General features: G+C 38.8%; 2 protein-coding genes across 2 annotated transcripts; both read left to right on the top strand.

Annotated features, from left to right (window-relative positions):
• The first annotated feature begins 5,832 nt into the window (after positions 1 to 5,832).
• kctd9a (potassium channel tetramerization domain containing 9a) lies at positions 5,833 to 11,802 on the top strand. Its single transcript, XM_079466710.1, has 12 exons — positions 5,833 to 6,032; positions 6,446 to 6,567; positions 6,785 to 6,831; positions 6,926 to 7,025; positions 7,244 to 7,302; positions 7,383 to 7,511; positions 7,930 to 7,997; positions 8,072 to 8,167; positions 8,257 to 8,406; positions 8,636 to 8,741; positions 8,878 to 9,011; positions 10,125 to 11,802. The coding sequence occupies exons 1-12, from the start codon at positions 5,985 to 5,987 to the stop codon at positions 10,239 to 10,241; spliced, it is 1,176 nt and encodes a 391-aa protein (XP_079322836.1). The 5' UTR covers positions 5,833 to 5,984; the 3' UTR covers positions 10,242 to 11,802.
• A 494-nt stretch (positions 11,803 to 12,296) lies between these two features.
• ankrd39 (ankyrin repeat domain 39) lies at positions 12,297 to 15,902 on the top strand. The gene is made up of 5 exons (XM_079466709.1): positions 12,297 to 12,390; positions 12,803 to 12,909; positions 12,990 to 13,093; positions 13,191 to 13,394; positions 13,518 to 15,902. The coding sequence occupies exons 2-5, from the start codon at positions 12,819 to 12,821 to the stop codon at positions 13,692 to 13,694; spliced, it is 576 nt and encodes a 191-aa protein (XP_079322835.1). The 5' UTR covers positions 12,297 to 12,390; positions 12,803 to 12,818; the 3' UTR covers positions 13,695 to 15,902.
• The last annotated feature ends 5,897 nt before the right edge of the window (positions 15,903 to 21,799 follow it).

Raw genomic sequence — 21,799 nt, 5'->3', positions numbered from 1 at the left:
TTTCTAAAAGCCTTATTGTGTCTTAATAAAGTTGCTGGCTAACAAGTTGCTGAAGGCGACTACTTCCTTTGGCCGACACATTAGACATCAGCGCATATAAAGCTAACAAATAATGTAACTTGGGCACAAATCTCTTAAAATATAGATGGGGATTCATTCACGGAGTAATTTATTACATTTTTAATAAAGTTTGAAAGAGTTGTCGGACGCTTTGGTGACGTTGATATCGAGCCAAAGTGTAGTCTTGCTGTGTCTGAAACCGCTCCCTCGCCCACTCCTTCACTATTCATTATATAGCGAATGACATTTGAGTACACTATAGAGTATGGGAAAGAAGTGAATGAAAACGAGTGAACGATTTCGGACACTGATGTAATATTACCTGCGTCTAACAGTACTGTCGCGGACATTCAACATAACTGTTATATTACACCTGTGTGGCTTCATGGAAGATAGTGAAGAAAACAGACACCACAGCCTTGATGAGTAAAGGACAGACAAATGCTAGTGTCACTCACCAAAGTAATAACAAGCTGCTTCAAATGACATTTACATTACATTTAGTCATTTAGCAGACACTTTTATCCGAAGCGACTTACAAATGAGGTAAACAGTGGAACAAATTGGAACAACATAAGGACAACAACAAGTATGAGTGCAGTTAAACTGGTCTCATATAGCCTACCAAAGTATACAAAGCTAAGATTTATCTTGGATAGAAAGAGTAGAATAGAAATCAAAATCAGAACTAATCTTCAGAAAACTTGCATTTAGAAAATTTGCAGAGTGCAGGGATCTGGCAGGTACATAAGTCTGTATTACCTAGTGAATATATGGGGTTGCCGAACCAGTGGTGGTCTTGTAGGTCAAGAGCATAGCTCTAAATTTGATGCGATCGACTATAGGGAGCCATTGGACAGTAACTAAATGAAGAGAGGAGTGACGTGTGCTCTCTTTGGTTCATTGAAGACCACTCTTGCCTCTGCATTCTAGATTATCTGTAGAGGTTTGGTTGTGTAAGCTGGAAGTCCAGCCAGCAACGCATTGCAATAGTCCAGTCTGGACAGAACAAGAGCCTCCAATAGGACTTGCGTAGCATGCTTGGACAGGAAAGGTCTAATTTTCCTAATGTTGTAGAGGATGGATCTACAGGAGCAGGTGGTGCTGGCAACATGATCTGGGAAGTGTAGATGATCATCGATTACCACTCCCACTTTCAGGCCGTTCTGGAAGGTGTTATGGTTGATGAGGCCAGTTGAATGTTGATGGTTGTGATGAATCTTTGGGTCGGCCGGGATTACAAGAAGTTCTGTTTTTGCAAGGTTCATTTGCAGGTGATGGTCCTTCATCCAGAGCGAAATGTCAGTCAGGCATGTTGAAATGCATGCAGAAACAGTCTGATCGTCAGGCTGAAATGACTTGCGGAGTTGTGTATCATCCGTATAGCAGTGATAGGAAAAGCCATATTTCAGAAAGACAGAACCTTGGGATGTCATGTATACAGAAAAGAGCAGCGGTCCAAGCACTGAGCCCTGAGGCACCCCTGTATTGAGATGTTGGGACTCAGAGACCTCACCTCTCCATGATACTTTAAATGACCTACCTGAAAAGTAAGACTCGAACCATTGTAGCACCATTGAGACACTCATAGCCTTGACGGTCGACAGGAGGATGTGGTGGTTACCATATCAAAGGCTGCAGATAGATCCAGTAGGATGAGTACAGATGAGTTAGAGGCTGCTCTTGAGCATTCAGTCTAAGGGCTTCAATGACTGAGAGCAGCGCAGTCTCGACGGAATGACCGCTCTTAATACCAGACTGGTTGCTGTCCAGGAGGTTGTCCTGCATAAGAAAGGAGGAGAACTGGTTAAACACAACACGCTCAAGAGTTTTGTCAATGAAGGGGAGGAGAGATAACGGTATGTAGTTATCTAACAGGTGGGTAATACGGGCCTCTTTGAAGACTGTGGGAAATGTACCGTTGGTGAGAGATGAGTTGATAATGTGATGAGTGTGGATGGGATCTAGCGGGCAGGTAGTCGGGTGGTTAGAAGAAATAACTTTGTAAATATCATCTTCAGATAAGAGACAGAGGAGAGTGAGCATGTGTCGGGGGTTTGGCCATGTTCAATAGGCGGCAACGATGACAACAGACTGTTGATCTTGGTTGTTTTCTTTGGGAAGAAAGATGCAAAAGTTGCCTGGCTGTGCTGTAACAAAAGGCTATTGGTTATTTTAAACGGGGGAGGGGCCACTCGATATGTCTTTCAGTTGAAATTACATCAACATATCAAATAATGCTGTGCGGTCTAAGTCATTGCAGTGGGCCTTTAAGAAAATGGTAAAGTTAAATTTCAATTAATTTATCACGTTTTTGTATACGTTTTTTAATAAAGAGAACAAAACAACTGTTGCCACATTTATTTACTTTAACGTTTAATACGTTTAATAACATTATTTAATATATTTAAAATAAAGCACCACTGTCTCTAACCTTCATGTAATTGGTTTAATCTCAAAAACAAAACAATAACTGTCAACAAGAGCATACACAAGTGTGTAAACGTGCATTTGTGGCATTAACGGGCACTCCCCTCCAGCTGATTCTAATCAAGCAGTCGTTGCGTGTTGAATCATGGGGAATAGAGCTCTGGAAGTTGACGTCACGCTATCTGAACTCAGCCATTTTGGCAGGCATTCAGGAGAGCACTAGAGCAGTTGTAGCCCTGGTATTGACAGTGGTCAAACATACTAACCAACACGTCACCTCTTTCTCTTCCTCTCTGTCATTATACTGCCAAATCCTGAACAAGACACATGAGAGCAGCACTCACCAAGTCCAGCTGTGCAATCGCAGTGGGCTCCTAACACAACCCCATCGTGTCTGACCACCACCCATGGCTTCAATGGAAGGTCATTCTGATTTTTGTGAAATCTTTAACCTGCAAGATCAGGGATTTAGTTATGCTGGCTAAGATACCAACAAACAATGATAGTTAGGGTCAATACCATTAGCCAACAGCACAGTTGATGCGAATGCAGGTTAAAGCCGGCAGACTCCAAAGTTGAATATCCATCAAAAGATTCACGTACATTTTTACCACTCAGGCTTTGAAGAGTCTCCAGACTAGGACGAATAAAAGTTGATGGGGCAGTTGTAGACATTAGGTCAGGAAATGAATCCATTTCTTTATAGATACACGTTAAAAGCACCCGGGGGCAATATAGACATCTGTTATGTTTAATCTCTTTAGTGTTGATATGCACATGTCTATGTCTTTTGAATTATAGTGTGCAGTGAACTATGTTGCCTTGAAACTCATGTTGGCGCCATTCATTTTATATTCGCTACTGTCTGTCCTTGCCTGCCAGGATGGCGGTGTAAACAGAATAGGTCACGTGACTGCCGTAGCTCTAGTTACTTAGCGAGTGTACATCGATTGTACACTCAAAATCAGTGCATTGCGGTGTAAAAATAGTGAACGAATTTAGGGAATGAAGCAGTTCACTCAGGTTTCGGACTCAACTACAAAATGGCGGACACCCAATAAGGAGCGGTTTCAGACACAGGCTTCTGTTTAGAGCATTGTGTTAGCTTTTTACTTCTGACGATTGTATTTCGGCTTCAATAGTAACAAATGTGGAGTTCATTTGTAAAGATTATCTTGATTTACAAAACGTGTACACACCGTAAACTGCTTAGAAGTTTTTTTTGCGATCTTCCAAAAGTCTATGGGAAAAATGCATAGGCTTTCGGTTGAGGGAACCCACTCGCCTAAAGAAAAATTTAATCTCTGAGGTAACGGATTGAGGTCTTCTGGAAGATACATTTGGGCCAAATACAGTGATAGGCTTGTTTGATTTATTCGATAATATAAATGATATTCCTTGTTTTGAATTTATTCATATGGATGAATTGAAAATCGTGAATGTTTTTCATTCTTTTTTGTCTTTGTTGTTTGGTTCGTTGTATTGTATTTTATAATTCTTTCTAGTCTTAGCCCCTCTCAAAATTGATGTTTTTTTAATGTAAACTGTATACCTGTCAGGATCGGGGAGGGAAGAACCCAATTGCAGGCAACATTATGTGAAAAAGACATTAAATTAAACAAAAATCCCCAATGGGAAACAGGAACTCAAAACATGGATTAAACATAAAACGTGCCATGAGGGGCAAATCAAAGTCCAAAAACAGAACACAGGAATAATCCTACAGGAAGGGGAACAGCGAACATCAAGAAGACAAAAATGGCAGACTGCAACAATACATAAATCTAACGCAACGCAGCAGTACAGGACAAAAACACCATCTTGTTTTAAAATGTTTTTGTTATACTTTAATAAAATATGAATAAAGCGCTTTTTATCGCAGATGAAATTGATGTATTTGAATTGCCACTGCTTTTACATGAAGGTGGTTATGAGGACAATGTACTTCACATGGATTTGCTTTTTCCACACATAAATCACAAAAACTACAGTTAATAGACGTATTAATGGAACACTTAAGGAAAAATACATCAGCTCCTATCGTCTATAGGAGGTAGAATTACATTGCTGTAATGCCCTTGTCTAAATAAGACAGAATAAAAATCCAGAGAGAGAATTGGAAACTTCCCGAAAACTGGAACACATTTTGTCAACAGCAGTCTGCAAGAAAAATGATTAGCAGTCCGTGTGTTTGCAGAGCAGTGGGGACTTTTTGAGAACAGTCTTTGCAAAAGATAAGATTGTATCCACTAGGTAGGAATCAATCATCTGTAAGCAGGATATTATCACTTGCTTGACATATTTTATCAATGCTTTGGTTTACGTTTATTAGAAGGGCAAACACATATGCCGGCCAAGTAATTTTTCACTTATGTGGAACAGGATTTTATTACTATCAGCTTGATATTGGGTACTAGAGATTTATATCCTAGTTTTGGTAAACAATTATGCTATACAAATATATCTATTGCATTAAAGAAGGTATTAAGAGTTTCATCTTGCATTTAGATGTGTAAATATTATAAAGTATAAAACAATATATTGTGATGTGACCTTACTTGCGAAAAGTCATTCTGTGAAAACATAACCTTGATATTTAAAACATTGAAGGAGTAAAGCCACTACAACTATTCAAATCATAGTGAAATCCATTTGATGCTCTTCTTAGAATTAGATCATTATGCCTGTATTTCCAGGACAGGTTCACACATGTGTGTCGGTGTATATTCGAACTGTAAGGCTTCCCTGTAAAGACTGTCTGGGTTAAAGTAAACTGTAACTTCATTCAGGAAAAGCATTTCGACCTACATGCGTTGGAAAACAGCAAAGGCTTTGAATTGAGAACTCTTGGAATGCCAGATCATGCCAAATATTTGTGTTCTACTCCGCCATCTAGTGTAGAAAAAGGTACACTACCCAGGTGCTACACAAAATATGCATTGTATTTTTTTATTCACAAATCGCTTATCTAACGTTTTTTTTTTTTGCATAAAAATACGTTTTATTTTATTTCGTGTCGTCATCAATTATATTTGTTAATTTATTAATATGGATGGATTGAAAACTGTGAGATTTTTTTCATTCTTTTTTCTCATTGTTGTCAGGTTCGTTGTATTATCTTTTTTTTTTTGTATTATTCTCCTGTGATTTTGCCGTTTTACAGTCACATTCACTAAAATCTTCATTTCCCCTGACGTCAAAATTCCATTCTTACAACGCAAGTTCAACATAAAAAATGACACCGCAATTGTGTCTGATTGGTCCGAACTTCCGCCCAGTCCGTGAACCGTGCCCTGTGATTGGTCCGTCTCCGAGGTCCGCCGCAGCACTCGCATTTTGATTGGACGGTGGATTCGTCATCTTGATACAATGTAGCTAGGCTGGTTCTTCCTCCTCCTTTTACTTAGGCATTAGTTTAACACGTAGATAAGTGAACGATCTGTTTATTTGATATTCGCCGTACAGGCTATACGTTCAGTTAGCTTACGTAAAGTATGCGCAGGGTGACGCTTTTTGTCAACGGAACCTCCAAAAATGGCAAGGTGAGTGCACACACGCAGTCCGCGTTTAGCTTGCCCAACTCCAGTAAGTGTGATCGGGCACTGGCGTCCTGTTAAAGGCATGAAGCAGATACAAGCTATAAAAGACACGGCAGGCGATTGGATCTCATGCAGATCTGACCCTACGATTTATGATTTAGCACTTGATGTTTAAGATTAAAGGCCAGATCAAAGCCTTGTTATTTTAATGCATCTTGTATTGTTTTGACTTTATCACGCAGTGTAGTGTTATTCACATCATGTATTCTATCATTTCTCATATGTTTTTATATTTGAGTTATGTGGAATGCTTTATTTGTTTACATATTCAATAGACCACAGAGCATTGTGCTTTATCAGTCCATAAAACTTGCCAATGCAGTGCAATATGAGTTTCTCCATGATTTCTTTTGCAGGTTGTAGCTGTTTATGGGACTTTTTCCGATCTTTTGACAGTCGCCAGCAATAAATTGGGAATAAGGGCTTGCAATGTCTATAATGGGAAAGGCGGCCTCATAGATGACATTGCCCTCATCAGGTGAGATTCTCTTGACACTGTGAAATTCTTCATGTGCACTTCGGGAGAGCGAGCTGTCACAATGGGGCATAATGGAAAATCGCACCTCTCTTTGTTATTCTGTACCACCGTGAGCTCAGCATGAATAAGAAAGAGAGCTGTGCACTCGTTTCTTAAGGGAAATAAGACGTCGTGATAAAACGTCAGGGTTGATCATTGTGTATATGTTCTATTACAGAGATGATGATGTGCTTTATGTGTCGGAGGGAGATGTTTCTTTCTTAAGTGAGTGCTTTTTAAATCTCTTTCGTTGTTCGGATGGGATTCATCTTGTTTTGCAATGAAGCGGCGTGTGATAGTGTCACTGTTTATGTTTTAGATCCCCAGAGCGACAGCAAGACATCATCAGACGACAACTCGGGTTCGCACACCGATTGGCTAACGCTGAATATTGGTGGGCGGCTTTTCACGACGACTAGGTGATCATATGGACGACCCGCTGCCGAATTCGCTTAAAGACATTCGAATAAAATACAAAGGACTTTGTTTAAAACGTATCAGTGTTGTGTAAATAAGTAAAGTAAAGCAATACAAGCAGTGTACTGTAGGTCAAATGATTACTCATAAAATGATAGTATATTGATATGTTATACATTCAACTTTTATTATTTATATAACATGTTTCGTATTGTTCAAGGAGCACTCTTGTGAGTAAGGAGCCTGACAGTATGCTGGCACACATGTTTAGAGAGAAAGGTACGTGTGGTTTAACCTATAATGACACTGACTCATTCAGACTTGGGGTTTAAAGTTGAATTATTTTCTCTGTTATGCAGATGTTTGGGGTAATAAGCAGGACGGACGAGGGGCTTACCTCATTGACCGCAGCCCAGAGTACTTTGAACCCATTCTGAATTACCTAAGGCACGGCCAGTTCATTGTCAATGAAGGAATAAACTTACTCGGTGAGTGAGACCACCTTTGGCATTTCTGATCGGATAAGTTTTTCACCCACCATGTGATATTGTTTATCATGTCACATTTTAAAGACATTACATGTACACGGTATGGAACCTACAGCAAAAAAGTGCTTGCCAGGCATTTTTGTGAAATGCTATATTAAATGAAATAATGCCATTAAAGGATTATTCATTCAAAAATGTAATAAAAGTAAATGGCATATCTCCTTTTGCAAACCACAGAGAAAAATTATCAAATGGTGTTAATGCCATAATGAATTAGGCATATTAGAACTTAATATACATATTTAATAATAATAACACATTGCTTTTAAAAATGTAACATGTAAATGTACTCTAACATCATGTTTTATCCTACATACTGTTAGCGATATTCTTATGTATGAATTATTTATGTTTTTAGGAGTGCTGGAAGAAGCTCGATTCTTTGGAATAGAGCAGTTGGCTGAACAGCTAGAAGTCACCATAAAGGTAACAGATTGGAAATGTTTGAAACTTTTTCTTTGATATCTGTATTTCTTAGTTTATTTGTGGTTTTAAAACAGAATTCACATCCGCCTGAAGATCACTCTCCACTTTCCCGGAAGGAGTTTGTTAGATTTTTGCTGGCCACGCCGACCAAATCAGAGCTACGCTGTCAGGTAGGGGATGTGTTGGGATTGAATTCTTCAGTCATGTTTTCATGAGTTAGTGGTGTTTCTCTTTTCACGTTTTGTTTTTCCGTTCACAGGGTCTGAATTTTAGTGGAGCTGATCTTTCTCGGCTTGATTTGCGCTATATTAATTTTAAAATGGCAAATCTGAGTCGGTGTAATCTCACCTATGCAAACCTGTGCTGCTCAAACCTGGAGAGAGCAGACCTATCGGGAGCCAATCTGGATGTGAGATCTTTCTTTCTTTCCATTTTGGTACTTTTTGTGTATTATATTGCAAGACATGTAATAGGTTCGTGTCAGGAAATCATTATCACAAAAATCTAGATTACAAAAATAATTTTGGGTTCCACCGAAGAACAACACGAGCGGCAGAAAATCAGATAATGAGAGCATTTTAATGTTTGGGTGAACTGTCCTTTCAAATATTCTGACATGCCAACATCATGTGCTTCAGGGTGCTAATCTTCAGGGTGTGAAGATGCTCTGCTCCAATGCAGAAGGAGCGTCTCTGAAAGGATGCAACTTTGAGGATCCGTCTGGGCTCAAGGCCAATCTGGAGGGTAAAACCACTATACAGCAACACTTCTTATCTTTAGTAAACAAATAACTTGACACAGTTTCACTGCCAAACATTGTTGATATATGAAATGTACTTGTTTGTAATCTGGTAACAATTGTAGTCTTCATGCTCAATAGGTGCTAATCTGAAAGGCGTTGACATGGAGGGCAGTCAGATGACGGGGATAAATCTGCGTGTGGCTACACTGAAGAATGCCAAGCTCAAAAACTGTAACCTTCGAGGTGCTACATTAGCAGGCACAGATCTCGAGGTAAGAAAATACAGTGCCTCCGGAAAGTATTCACAGCGCTTCACTTTTTATACATTTTGTCATGCATTATTCCAAAATGGCAAAGTTTGTTTGAAATCTTTGAAAATGTATTAAAAAGAAAAAAACACATGTACATAAGTATTCATATACTTTGTCGAAGCTCCTTTGACACCAATTACAGCCTCGAGTCTTTTTGAGTGTGATGCTACAAGCTTGTCACACCTATTTCTGGGCAGTTTCTCCCATTCGTCTTTGCAAGATCTCTCAAGCTCCATCAGGTTGGATGGGGAGCGTCGGCGCACAGCCATTTTCAGATCTCTCCAGAGATGTTCATTTGGGTTCGAGTCCAAAGAGTTCAATCTTTGTTTCATCAGACCAGATAATTTAGTTTTTCATGGTCCAAGAGTCCTTCGGGTACCTTTTGGCAAACTCCAGGCGGGCTGTCAAGTGCCTTTTACTGAGGAGTGGCTTCCGTCTGGCCCCTCTGCCATACAGGCCTGATGGTAGAGTGCTGCAAAGATGGTTGTTCTTCTGGAAGGTCACCCCCCTGACTAAGGCCCTTCTCCCCCGATCGCTCAATTTGGCTGTGCCTCGAGCTCTAAGAAGAGTCCTGATGGTTCCAAACTTCTTCCATTTACAGATGATGGAGGCCACTGTGCTCATTGGGACCTTCAATGCTCCAGAAATGTTTCTGTACCCTTTCCCAGATCTGTGCCTCGATACAAACCTGTCTCAGAGGTCTACAGACAATTCCTTGGACTCCATGGCTTGGTTTGTGCTCTGACATGCACTGTTAACTGTGAGACCTTATATAGACAGGGATATTGTTTGTAGAATTTTGAGGAAAATAATGAATTGAATCCATTTTGGAATAAGGCTGTAACATGACAACATGTGGAAAAAGTGATGCGCAAATTCTTCGTGGACGTTTACTGGGCCACATAACATTTGTTTATGTTGTAGACTCTAATATTACTAGAAACTATTTATAGATATTTCAAAGAAATATTCGCTCTTTGATATTTAAGAACATGATGGCTATAAATAAATGCACTCTTCTTAAACCACTAACATTTTCAAATGTACAATAAAAGCATCTTTGTTCTCGTGCAGAACTGTGATCTCTCAGGCTGTGATCTACAGGAAGCCAACCTACGTGGCTCAAATGTGAAAGGAGCCATTTTTGAGGAGATGCTGACTCCACTGCACATGTCCCAAAGTGTGAGATAACCAATTAGAATGCTCCCTGCCCAACAACCTTACCAGCCAGCTGTTTATAGCACCACCCTCCACAACTTCTTGTTTCACGCTCCTGTGGAACCGTATGCAATGCAATACTAGCACTTGATTTGCCCCGCCCCTTATATTTTAACTTTACCCTCATGCACTAATGCACATCCAGGGTCTATAGTCAAAATGGCAAAAGCTTTTAGATATTCCAAATGTATAGAAGTTGATCATAGGTTAACCAAATCCATTGCTTTTAAGTTATAAAGCTTTGAGTTTGTCTTAGTAAATGTATAGGGGATGAAGTCAACATTTCAGTCGGTGAATACAACCAAAAATAGCTATCGCATATATAAGGCAACGGCTTTAAAGGCTTATTGCTGCCTTTGTTGCACACTCATAGTAGCAATTGTATGTACAATATCTGAATAATGGAAAATACCTTAATCATATCTCACACAGGTCTGGTTTCAAATATGCAACATAAACACAAAGCTCTCACGTATCCTTTTCTCATATTTTCACAGGAATTTGTTTGTTTCGGCGTTCGTTGTTTAATGTTCCTCGCCCGTTCTTTATTCTGTTTCAGTTCACTTGAAATTTCTTTTAAATCCATGCAGAGACTTCAACCAAATATAAACCAAATTTTGTCACATGTTGGCGACACTTTAAAACGTTTGAATCCTTTGATAACTGTGTTATAAGCCATAGGTTAATATGCACAATAATTAACCAATGGTGCCGATATGCGGGTGTATATTATCTTTATATTATATTCGTGTGTATGTTATGTTTTCCATTCACTCTTTAGCTTTCACTCCCACTTCTTGATTTAAGATTGTTTTTAAGCATTGACGTGACCAACTGTTGTTCATCCATACCAAAAAGTGATGTTTCTCGTGTCGTTTTCATCTCCGGTGCTTCCTTACATAGTGGTTATCGTATTGAATTTGTCCTTAATCATGTCACTTCTCGATATTTAATCTGAAAAGCACTTAATCGGGACTTGACATTGTGCACTCATATCCAAAGCTAAACTTTTATATATACTTTATTACAAATGTAGCTCTTATTTATACAATTTAAGCACATTTATAACATGCAATTTAGGTAAGTGCTTCACAAATATCGATCCCATTGTAGACCTTAATATCATCTGACCTGGATTATTTGCTGCATGGTTTAAAAAAGGAAAACCGACCCATCTCAGTCAGAAATGACACTTGGTGATATACAACATGCTGTTATTTTTTCATGTCGAATTGTTAGGTACTCTATCAATCGTGTTCAATGAAGGCAATCAAAATAGATTTTGCACTTTAAGTGTGATTCTCTATGTATATCAGACCCTTGATGAAAGGGTGCAAGCTATTTATTTATGTATCGGCTGTATTTATGTATAATGTATAGGCGAGGACACTATTCTCTCCTTGCCAATCTTGCACTCACTCTATTGCAGAAGTGTATTTCCATAAATAGACTGTTATAAACTGCTTTTGACTCTTTATTTACTTGTGTTTTGGTTGTCTATTGCGCATCATAAATCACTTTATAAACACTTGCAACCGCACTCAGGCACTCTTTTTATTTTATTTGAATCTATTCAATGCATTGAAACACAAAACCTTTGAAATATAACTGTTTAGCTAGATTTTCTTTAATGTGTTGTTTTTAACCTTCTGTTGTAAGTCATTGGGTGATATGATGGCTTGATATGGTCCCGTGAACCAGCAACAAAAAGTGTTTGTGGAAACAGGACTAAAGTATTATTAAGTGTCCGAATTTATTTTATCTTCAGCTCTTTTGCAAAAAAAATGTTTTGGAGACCACGGTTTTAAATGAACTGTTGTTTTATTTAGAAAAATATTTAAACTAGTTTGTAATACTAAAACAGCATGATTCATCATTTAAAACCTTTAGAGTTGTTTGTACATGTAAACTGTAAGATTTTTTTTGTGTTTAGCCCACAGCAAGCAAACAACCACTGTACTGAAATGTAGTTTAAACAAAACCGGTGGACATTGGAAATATTTGTATTGCCATTATTTTGACGGAGAAGCGGACTTTTATTTTGAAAGGTCTCTGCTTTGTAGTATGCAGTAGCTTCACACGTTACTTTAGGTCTCTGCGTTTGTTTTTAGCTCATCTGCAGGTAACGTTTAAACAAGATCTATCTTAATATATAGCGTCTTTCATTATTATGAAACGTCATAAAGCACAACAATTATTGCAGTTATTTAAGAGATATGATTTTTTTAAATGCCATACAGTGTTTTCTTAAAATGTCGTGTTATGTTGTTATACATTGAAAATGTTTTCTTAACTTGTAGCCTGTAATGCTTGGTTATTTATAAAAAATGTGCAGGTAACGGGTGTTTTATTCACTATTCTAATAAATAAATACTAGGTAGTTGGTGGCTGTTAAAGATTTGCTAGTTTACTAATAAGACGCATACATTGACATGTTTTTGTTGCATGTTTAGTTAGTACAAAATAAGAGCACGTGTTTTTTCACTTAAACACATATGCAAATAGTTACTAACACTTTACTTTATATATTACAGTGTTGTGTATAAATAGATGGATTCGCGCGTTACTCAATGCGCATGTAGCGCCCATCGCTCAGCACCAAGCGTTCATCAAACCCTGGATGAGATGGAGTTTGAAAGAGGTGCATCGTCTTCAAGCTTTCTCTTTATCTCTGTGTGTGTGTGATCTATATTTATCCTTTAACAAATGGTTTTCTTGTAGGTATTTGGTCAGCTGCTCTAGATGGAGATCTGGAGAAGGTCAGGTCGTTTCTTAAAAAGGGGATTGATCCAAATTTGAGGGACCAGTCACACTACACTGCTTTGGTTTGTTGTGTAATCTACCACAAGGTTTTATAGTACAATTGTGCGTACGAAAAGAGTGTCGATGAATAACTCGTCTTTATTTCCGTTATCATACAAGCACTATGCTGGTCGAGCAGGTCACCTGTCTGTGTGCGTGTTACTTCTGGACTGCGGAGCTTGTGTTAACGTCCAGACCCGCGGTGGAGCGACCCCTCTTCACAGGTCAGCTTACTGTGGTCATGTTAGTGTGGTCAAGCTGTTGTTAGACCGTGGTGCCGATCCACACCTGACCGATGACGATGGAACTACCCCACTTCATAAGGTACCGATCAACCTTTCATTTCACTTTTGGTACAAGTATTTTTTATTTCGTGTAGACCTTGCTTACATGTAGTAGATTTTAAGTCAACTTTGTGGGTTTGTCATCATTTGTATGTGCACGCAGGCTGCTGAGCAGAAGCGTATTGAGGTTTGTGAGCTGTTGGTGAACCGTTTTCCAGTCTTGAGAAGTCAGAAGGATAAAAGATCTCGCGTTCCTTTTGATGTCTGCCCGGAACACAACATGTTTTGGGAGTTTTTGAGACCACCACGACCTGATCTAACCCACAGTCTATTATGTTAATGCTTTTGGCATATTCATAAAAGAGGAAGCTTATCGAGGCTTTGCTTTTGGACACAGTGCCTCTTATCGTTGGGATAGTTGTAAGTCTTGAGATCACCTAAGCTTCCCTTGTGAAGTGAGACTTTATCGCTGAATGAACGAAAGGGCTTGAAGAGACGGCACATTTAGCTAGGTGGCTAATGCTTTAAAATTTCCTTTGAATGGAGTGACCATGTCGTTCAAGGTTTGGCTGGTTAGATGGTGTAACATCAAAATTCTATCGTAAAAGCATATTTCTATAATGGCAGCAACTTAAAGGTTGTCTGGTATATGACGACAAAATAAAAAGGGCCTTCAAGTATGAAATGGACGTCACCCAAAACTCTGAAAAAATAACACTGGGTCCCCCTTAAAGTGATAGTTTGCCCAAAAATTTTAATTCTGTCATCGTTTACTCAAAACCTGTATACATATTTTGAAAAATGTCAGCGATCCTACAGATATTATGCCACAGTTCCCTACTATGGCAGTAAATGGGGGGTGAGATCGATTTGGTTACATGATGACAGAATTTAAATTTTTGCGTGAACTATCCATTTAAGTTAAATTGCACGGGACATTTTTCATATCTTAATTTATGTCGCACTGAGGAAAGTACGTTCTCCACTCCCCCTCTTAACAACAACTCTTCACCATATGACGCCAGCAACGAAAAAGAGGTAGGACTATACTCCCTATCCAATGGTCAGGCATTTTTTGCCCTCCCCTCCAAGCCCAACTTACAACAAACCAATCAAAAAGGGAAGGGCAAAATAAAGCCCCGCCCTAGATTTTATTCTAATTTCAGAAGCCGTTTCTCGGGGATACAAGTCACCATACGGAAAACAAGTCAATCGCAACTTCCGTTTCATGGTGACTTTAAACGGTTGTGTTTAATTTATCACTGTAGACTCGTTATTAAAATGTATGGGTCTAACACATCAAATGGCAACACACGGGTCTAAAAATAGGCCTAATAACACTGTTGTTTATCGATATACAAAGTATTTTGCTTCAGTACTTTGAACCTGAAGCTCCTGAAACTGCCAAAGTAGGGGAAATAAATATACGGGGGTCAATGGGGATGAGATCTGTTTGGTTACTGACATAAGTTCAAATATCTTCTTTTGTGTTAAGCAGAAAAAAGACATGTGTACAGGTTTGGAACAATATGAGAGGGTAAATGATGATGAAATAAATTTTCATTCTTGGGGGTACTCCCAAAATCTCTTCAATTAAATATTTGTTCAATTTACTATGAAATACATTAACAGTGTTGTTGCTATAAGGACAATGGCCTTATTTAAAAAAGAAAATGATTTCAGCCCAAATTACCTGTGTTGTTCTTTTTTATGTCGACCCATTTTACATAAAAAGCTGGCCCATTTTACAGCACACAGTATGACATGCAAATACTTTTTGACCCAAATTTAATAGAATACACCACAAAGATATTTATTCTTCAACATCTTGAAGCCCCTAGCATTTATGTTAAAGGCCTTTTTTGTGGATTATAAATCTGCATTTAATACAATTATTCCAGTTAAACTTTTCGATGAGTTGAAGCAATTGGGGATTGAACAATCCCTTGCTTTTTGGATTTAAGATTTTTTGCAGAACAGAACACAAGCAGTTAAAATTAATAATGCATTCTCAAGTTCTAAGACAATAAGTGTAGGGGCTCCACAGGGATGTGTACTGTCACCATTTATGTTCTCTCAACTGAATGTATGTTATTGGGTATGCGCGCACTAAGCAAATTCCAAAATGTTTGGCAATAAACAAATAAATCAAACCATCGTCCTGTGGCAGGATGGAATGGATATATCATCATGTGGCACAGTAGTACTTTTACTCTTGCTCAAGTACTTTTTTCAAGTATTTGATTATATTACTTAGGAAAAACATTACTGCACTATGTCAGTCTATAAAGTATGTGTTACTCCATTTCAGAAATATTAAAATAGTGACATTTGTAAAAAATGTACCCTTATAGTACATTTAAAAAATCTAGAAATGTCCTATTTCTTAAGTAAAAATACTTCATACAACAAAGTACCAGATTTGTATGTGTTCAGTCGCCCATTGAGAGGTAAAAAAAAAACATTTGTTTTATGAAATATAGTGGAGCAAAAGATGTGATATATGCTTTAGTAATTTTTTTCCAAAGTAAAAACATTCATCACAGACTCCTTCATTCAATACTTCTCTGTTATGTCAGCAGTTTAAATGATGTCACAGCAGCGAGCACAACGCGCTTTGGGAGATTCTGAGACCAGCACAATAAGCACAATATCTTCTTTTGTGTTCCACAGAGAATGACTGATAAGTAATGACTGAGTTTTTAGTTTTTAATGAACTATCCCTTTACTGGAGCTTCCAGGCATGAAATGACATGTCATTTATAAAGTATCCTCTAGATGACGCCATCTCTAATCAATTCTGCATTCAATTCCTTAAAGGGACAGTTTACTCACAAATGATAATTCTGTCATCATTTACTCACCCTCAGGTTGTTCCAAACCTGTATGAATTTCTTGGTTATCCTGAACACATATGAAGATTTTTGGAAAAATGTCAGTAACCAAACATTCTCCACGTACTGCCATATAGGGAAAATAAAACCCATGGGAGTCTATGGGGGATGGGATCTGTTTGGTCACTGACATTCTTCCAAATATCTTTCTCTGTGTTCATCAGAACAAAGACATGTATACAGATTTGGTAAATGATGACGGAATTTTTATTTTTGGGTGAGCTGTTCCTTTAAGGAATCTGTTTATTCATCCAACAAAGTGTCACTGACAAAAACATGTTCACCCTTTGTCATTGGGTCACATTTGAATTAGGGCTTGTCGTTGACCATTTCACGGCTGATTAATAATGTTTGGTAATCTGGTTAAAGAATTTGCCAAAATTTGCATCTCTGATGCGCTGTTCACTTGTTCATACGCGAGGTACTGACGTCCTTGCATGAATGTTTCCAGGTTTTGTTATGTGTTTATTATGACATGCGATGGCAGAATTTCAATCTTGGGCTTAATTTACCCTTAAGAAAAGATTTCCTGATTCAAGAGAAGAATGTGTTAAATGTTAATGTAAATAATGTCAAAAACATTATGCTTAATACTTCACAACCAATTCTCACTGTTTCCTTGAAATACTATAAAAAAATATTGTAAAATTGACCATTTTAATGTTGAATTACTTTTCAATCCGATTATTTACACTGTGAATGTCTCTCTGACATATTTGCTCATCCCAGTCATGACACCGGCGTGACCATCCCATCTCCCCCTCCAACGGCTTAGCTGTTCAAGTTCCCAGAATGGGCTGACAGTCGGGAATAAATAGGGGGGTTCGAGTAATCTTCCACTGACTTGACTGACTGTTTGGCGCTCAAAATTGAACTGCCCGTGATTTGTGACCTGAAGCAGCTGCTAATGTTGTCTGGCTTGCAACACTATTATTTCCTTTAGGAAATGAAAATGAATCATCACTTTCACTTAAGCATTCATTTAAAACAGATGAATAATGTAACATTTATTGGATGAAATCTTCTTAGTTTAACCTGAGCATACATTTTCCAGCATATCGTGACTCAACAAATATGTTGCATTGTGGTGTTCTTGTTTTATTGATGAAAATCATTTACTTAAAACGTATGGAAGCTTGTCAAGGAATGTCTCAATACTACTGTTGCCTATAAACAAGCCTTGATTCACAATGTGATAGATTTCTTAAGATTGAATCAGGATTTAAAATGACATTGACTTAAGAAAGTCAGACAGGCCCAAATATGGCGTTTGGAGATACAGGAAGTTTCAAATGGTAGTTTATGAATCACAAAAGACTTTTGGGCTTATGTGGATTTGTCTATCAACTTTGGTACAACTTCAGAGTGAGTAAATGATGACAGAATTATTATTTTAGGGTGAACTATCCCTTAAAGGCCTTTTCCAAATTCAGGCATGATTATCAAATTCTGTTTTGGGTTATGTATTTTATTGTGTGTGTGTGTACACGTCAGTCTCTGGTTGGGCCTCTGGTCTAGTATTACTATAATGCCTCCTGGCTGAAGGAACATTGGCTGTCCTCCTGATTCCTTTAGCAGAAACTGCCAAGCAAAGATTCAAAGCTCACTGTGTAAACTAATCTATCCTTTACTGTGTGCACAAATTCAAACCATTCTGCAGTTTTTCTCTTTCTTCACGAATGTGTAATTTCACATACTGACATACTGTGTCTCGCTCTAAGAGTTATAATGAACATGTCTGAGATGCCAACTATATTTATCACACTACAACCCGTCACGCTCTCTAAGATCTCAAAACTCAGGACTTTTGATAACACCTAGAATAACTAAATCCACCAAAGGAGGTCGAGCTTTCTCTTACGTAGCACCGAAACTCTGGAATAGCCTTCCTGATATTATTCGAGGATCAGACACACTCGCCCAATTTAAATCTAGATTAAAGACGCATCTTTTCAGCCAAGTATTCACTTTTAAAGCAAGTTGTTACATATCAGCATACTTTTTTTCTGCAGAACACAAAAGATGATATTTTGATGAATGTGGCAGACTAAACTGTTCTGGGCCACAATTGACAACAGTTCCTGTGCCACCATTGACAACAGTTAAAGTTCCTGTGCCACCATTGACAACAGTTAAAGTTCCTGTGCCACCATTGACAACAGTTAAAGTTCCTGTGCCACCATTGACAACAGTTAAAGTTCCTGTGCCACCATTGACAACAGTTAAAGTTCCTGTGCCACCATTGACAACAGTAAAAGTTCCTGTGCCACAATTGACAACGGTTAAAGTTCCTGTGCCACAATTGAAAACAGTTAAAGTTCCTGTGCCACCATTGACAACAGTTAAAGTTCCTGTTTCACCATTGACAACAGTTAAAGTTCCTGTGCCACCATTGACAACAGTTTTTTTTCCTGTGCCACCATTGACAACAGTTAAAGTTCCTGTGCCACCATTGACAACAGTTAAAGTTCCCGTGCCACAATTGACAACAGTTAAAGTTCCTGTGCCACCATTGACAACAGTTAAAGTTCCTGTGCCACCATCGACAACAGTTTATGTTCCTGTGCCACCATTGACAACAGTTAAAGTTCCTGTTTCACCATTGACAACAGTTTATGTTCCTGTGCCACCATTGACAACAGTTAAAGTTCCTGTGCCACCATTGACAACAGTTTATTTTCCTGTGCCACCATTGACAACAGTTAAAGTTCCTGTGCCACCATTGACAACAGTTAAAGTTCCTGTGCCACAATTGACAACAGTTAAAGTTCCTGTGCCACCATTGACAACAGTTAAAGTTCCTGTGCCACCATTGACAACAGTTAAAGTTCCTGTGCCACCATTGACAACAGTTAAAGTTCCTGTGCCACCATTGACAACAGTTAAAGTTCCTGTGCCACAATTGACAACAGTTAAAGTTCCTGGGCCACCATTGACAACAGTTAAAGTTCCTGTGCCACCATTGACAACAGTTAAAGTTCCTGTGCCACCATTGACAACAGTTAAAGTTCCTGTGCCACCATTGACAACAGTTAAAGTTCCTGTGCCACCATTGACAACAGTTAAAGTTCCTGTGCCACAATTGACAACAGTTAAAGTTCCTGGGCCACAATTGACAACAGTTAAAGTTTCTGGGCCACCATTGACAACAGTTCAAGTTTCTGGGCCACCATTGACAACAGTTAAAGTTCCTGTGCCACCATTGACAACAGTTAAAGTTCCTGTGCCACCATTGACAACAGTTAAAGTTCCTGTGCCACCATTGACAACAGTTAAAGTTTCTGTGCCACCATTGACAACAGTTAAAGTTCCTGTGCCACCATTGACAACAGTTAAAGTTCCTGTGCCACCATTGACAACAGTTAAAGTTCCTGGGCCACAATTGACAACAGTTAAAGTTTCTGGGCCACCATTGACAACAGTTTAAGTTTCTGGGCCACCATTGACAACAGTTAAAGTTTCTGGGCCACCATTGACAACAGTTAAAGTTTCTGGGCCACCATTGACAACAGTTCAAGTTTCTGGGCCACCATTGACAACAGTTAAAGTTTCTGGGCCACCATTGACAAACATTCTACAAATTTTGAGTTTCCGTTCAGCAGCACAAATAGGCGCCTGAAGCTGACTAAATAATGACAGGATTTTTAGTTTTGGGTGAACAGTTCCTTTAAGTTAAAAACCAAACCAAATTACAATCATTTGTTTGCTGGAGCCATTACAAGTATAGACATTTTTACATTTATTACAATTAAATACATTTTAAATTGCTTAAAGGTCCCACGACCCTGCAGGGTCAGAAAAACGTTTTAAAGAACAAATGTTGTTCAAAGAGATAGTTCGCCCAAAAATGAAAATTCTGTGATTTACTCACTATCAGATGTTTAAATTTCTTTGCTCTAATGAACATTAAGGAAGATATTTGGAAGCATGTCAGTAACCAAACAGATCTCACCCCCCCTTGACTCCCATTGCATTTATTTTCCGTACTGTGGCACAGTAAATTCAGGATGAGATCTGTTTGGGCACTGATGTTCTTCCAAATATCTTCCTTTGTGTTCAGCAAAGAAATGTATACAGGTTTGGAACATTCTGAGGGCGAGTAAATGATGAGAGTAAAATTTTTTAGATGAACTACCCCTTTATATTGTGGCAGGGTAAGAGACACTACGGACACAAGACGGCAGGTGTAAACAACCCCGGAGGGGAATTTATTATGACACGTGGTAAAAATAAGCTGCCAGTCCGTGCTCGTGCAAATGATTCCTTTCGTGGTCTCTTCAGACACTGGACTCTGATGGGAGCGATGACACGGTGTTAGCCTTAAGGAGAACAAGCTCCCAGAGTGGTGTGTCTGTGTGTGCGGTTTATATGCCCGGCAGCTAATCCTCCGCCACAATATGTCCACATACATTTTGTTGCCACGTAGCCAAAGATAAAATAATCTCATGACCTGTCATAAAAGTCATATAAACCACTCATTTGTTTTTTTAAAGCCTAAACTCAACTTAAATTTGCCTTAATAAGTGCAGCATGTTGTTGAAACGGCAATAACATTTTAGCTCTGTTATCAACCACACTAAACGCAGATATTATCACCACATATTCATTTTGGTCAATTATTGTGCCGGCTTTGCAAAACAGCTGTAAATCCCTACACAAGGGCCCACCCAAGATACATTTTATAGAACTCTGAAAGTGTCTAGAGAGCTCTCTGCAATGGTCATAAACTGCCCAGTAAAATAACATAGTGAGTATGTTGTCCACAAAACCAATTGTCTTACAGACAGCCGTAAGTGTTTTAATACTTTTAGGTTGTTTGACACACTTCTTTAAGCAAAAGCAGTTTTCACTTCTGCATTGATGTTTTATTTTCTTATTGAAACAGAAAGTTGGAGCATCCCTTGAAACAGGTGTGTGTGTGTGTGTACCTTTACATCTATTTTTGTGAGGATCAGTTTGAGTTTTAGACCAGCGGATAGAGTAAAAGAGGACTTTATGGGCGGTCCTCACTTCCGGAGACCCCTTTAAAGTGGTGTTTGAGGGTCAAGACTTGGTTTTAGGATTTTGGTTGGAATTTGGGTTAAACGTGTGTATGCGTACATTTGGGTTTCTCACCACATCATTGATCTATCCTGAAGGAGAGCCAGCTTCCATCTGGGGCTTATTGCAGCTGACGCCACAATGCAGGAAAATGTGTGTATCAATGAATATTATAGTGCGTATGTACTGTATATATGTGTATATTGCTGCATAACCCTTCACCAAGGCAGGTTAGCTTCCTCTTAGCCTAACAACAGTGATTAAAACCCCCTACCAGGCAGATAATACATCTCCAAAACGCTTTTAACTCATGCCATTCCAGCTGGGTCATGGGAAAGACGGACTCCAGAGCTTAGTCGTTGCCGGACAAAAATGCCCGTGTGCCTATGCATATGGTTGCGAACACTGCCATGGAAAATGCAGCCTAATACACTACAGCAGTCTGACTGATTCATTACAGATGGCACGGGCAGCGCTCGAGCAGAAACGTGGCCAGATGCCGGATTCAAGC

This window comes from Barbatula barbatula (genome assembly GCF_947034865.1).
Source record: "Barbatula barbatula genome assembly, chromosome: 11".
NCBI lineage: Eukaryota > Metazoa > Chordata > Actinopteri > Cypriniformes > Nemacheilidae > Barbatula > Barbatula barbatula.
Note: the sequence above shows the minus strand (reverse complement) of the source record. Positions and strands in the feature narration are given on the sequence as shown.

Coding starts and splice junctions, on each gene's coding strand:
- kctd9a (XM_079466710.1), top strand. CDS start 5,985: ATGCGCAGGGTGACGCTTTTTGTCAACGGAACCTCCAAAAATGGCAAG. Junction 6,033..6,445: donor GAACCTCCAAAAATGGCAAG/GTGAGTGCACAC, acceptor TTTCTTTTGCAG/GTTGTAGCTGTTTATGGGAC. Junction 8,742..8,877: donor GCTCAAGGCCAATCTGGAGG/GTAAAACCACTA, acceptor CATGCTCAATAG/GTGCTAATCTGAAAGGCGTT.
- ankrd39 (XM_079466709.1), top strand. CDS start 12,819: ATGGATTCGCGCGTTACTCAATGCGCATGTAGCGCCCATCGCTCAGCA. Junction 12,910..12,989: donor TGAGATGGAGTTTGAAAGAG/GTGCATCGTCTT, acceptor GTTTTCTTGTAG/GTATTTGGTCAGCTGCTCTA. Junction 13,094..13,190: donor AGTCACACTACACTGCTTTG/GTTTGTTGTGTA, acceptor TTATCATACAAG/CACTATGCTGGTCGAGCAGG.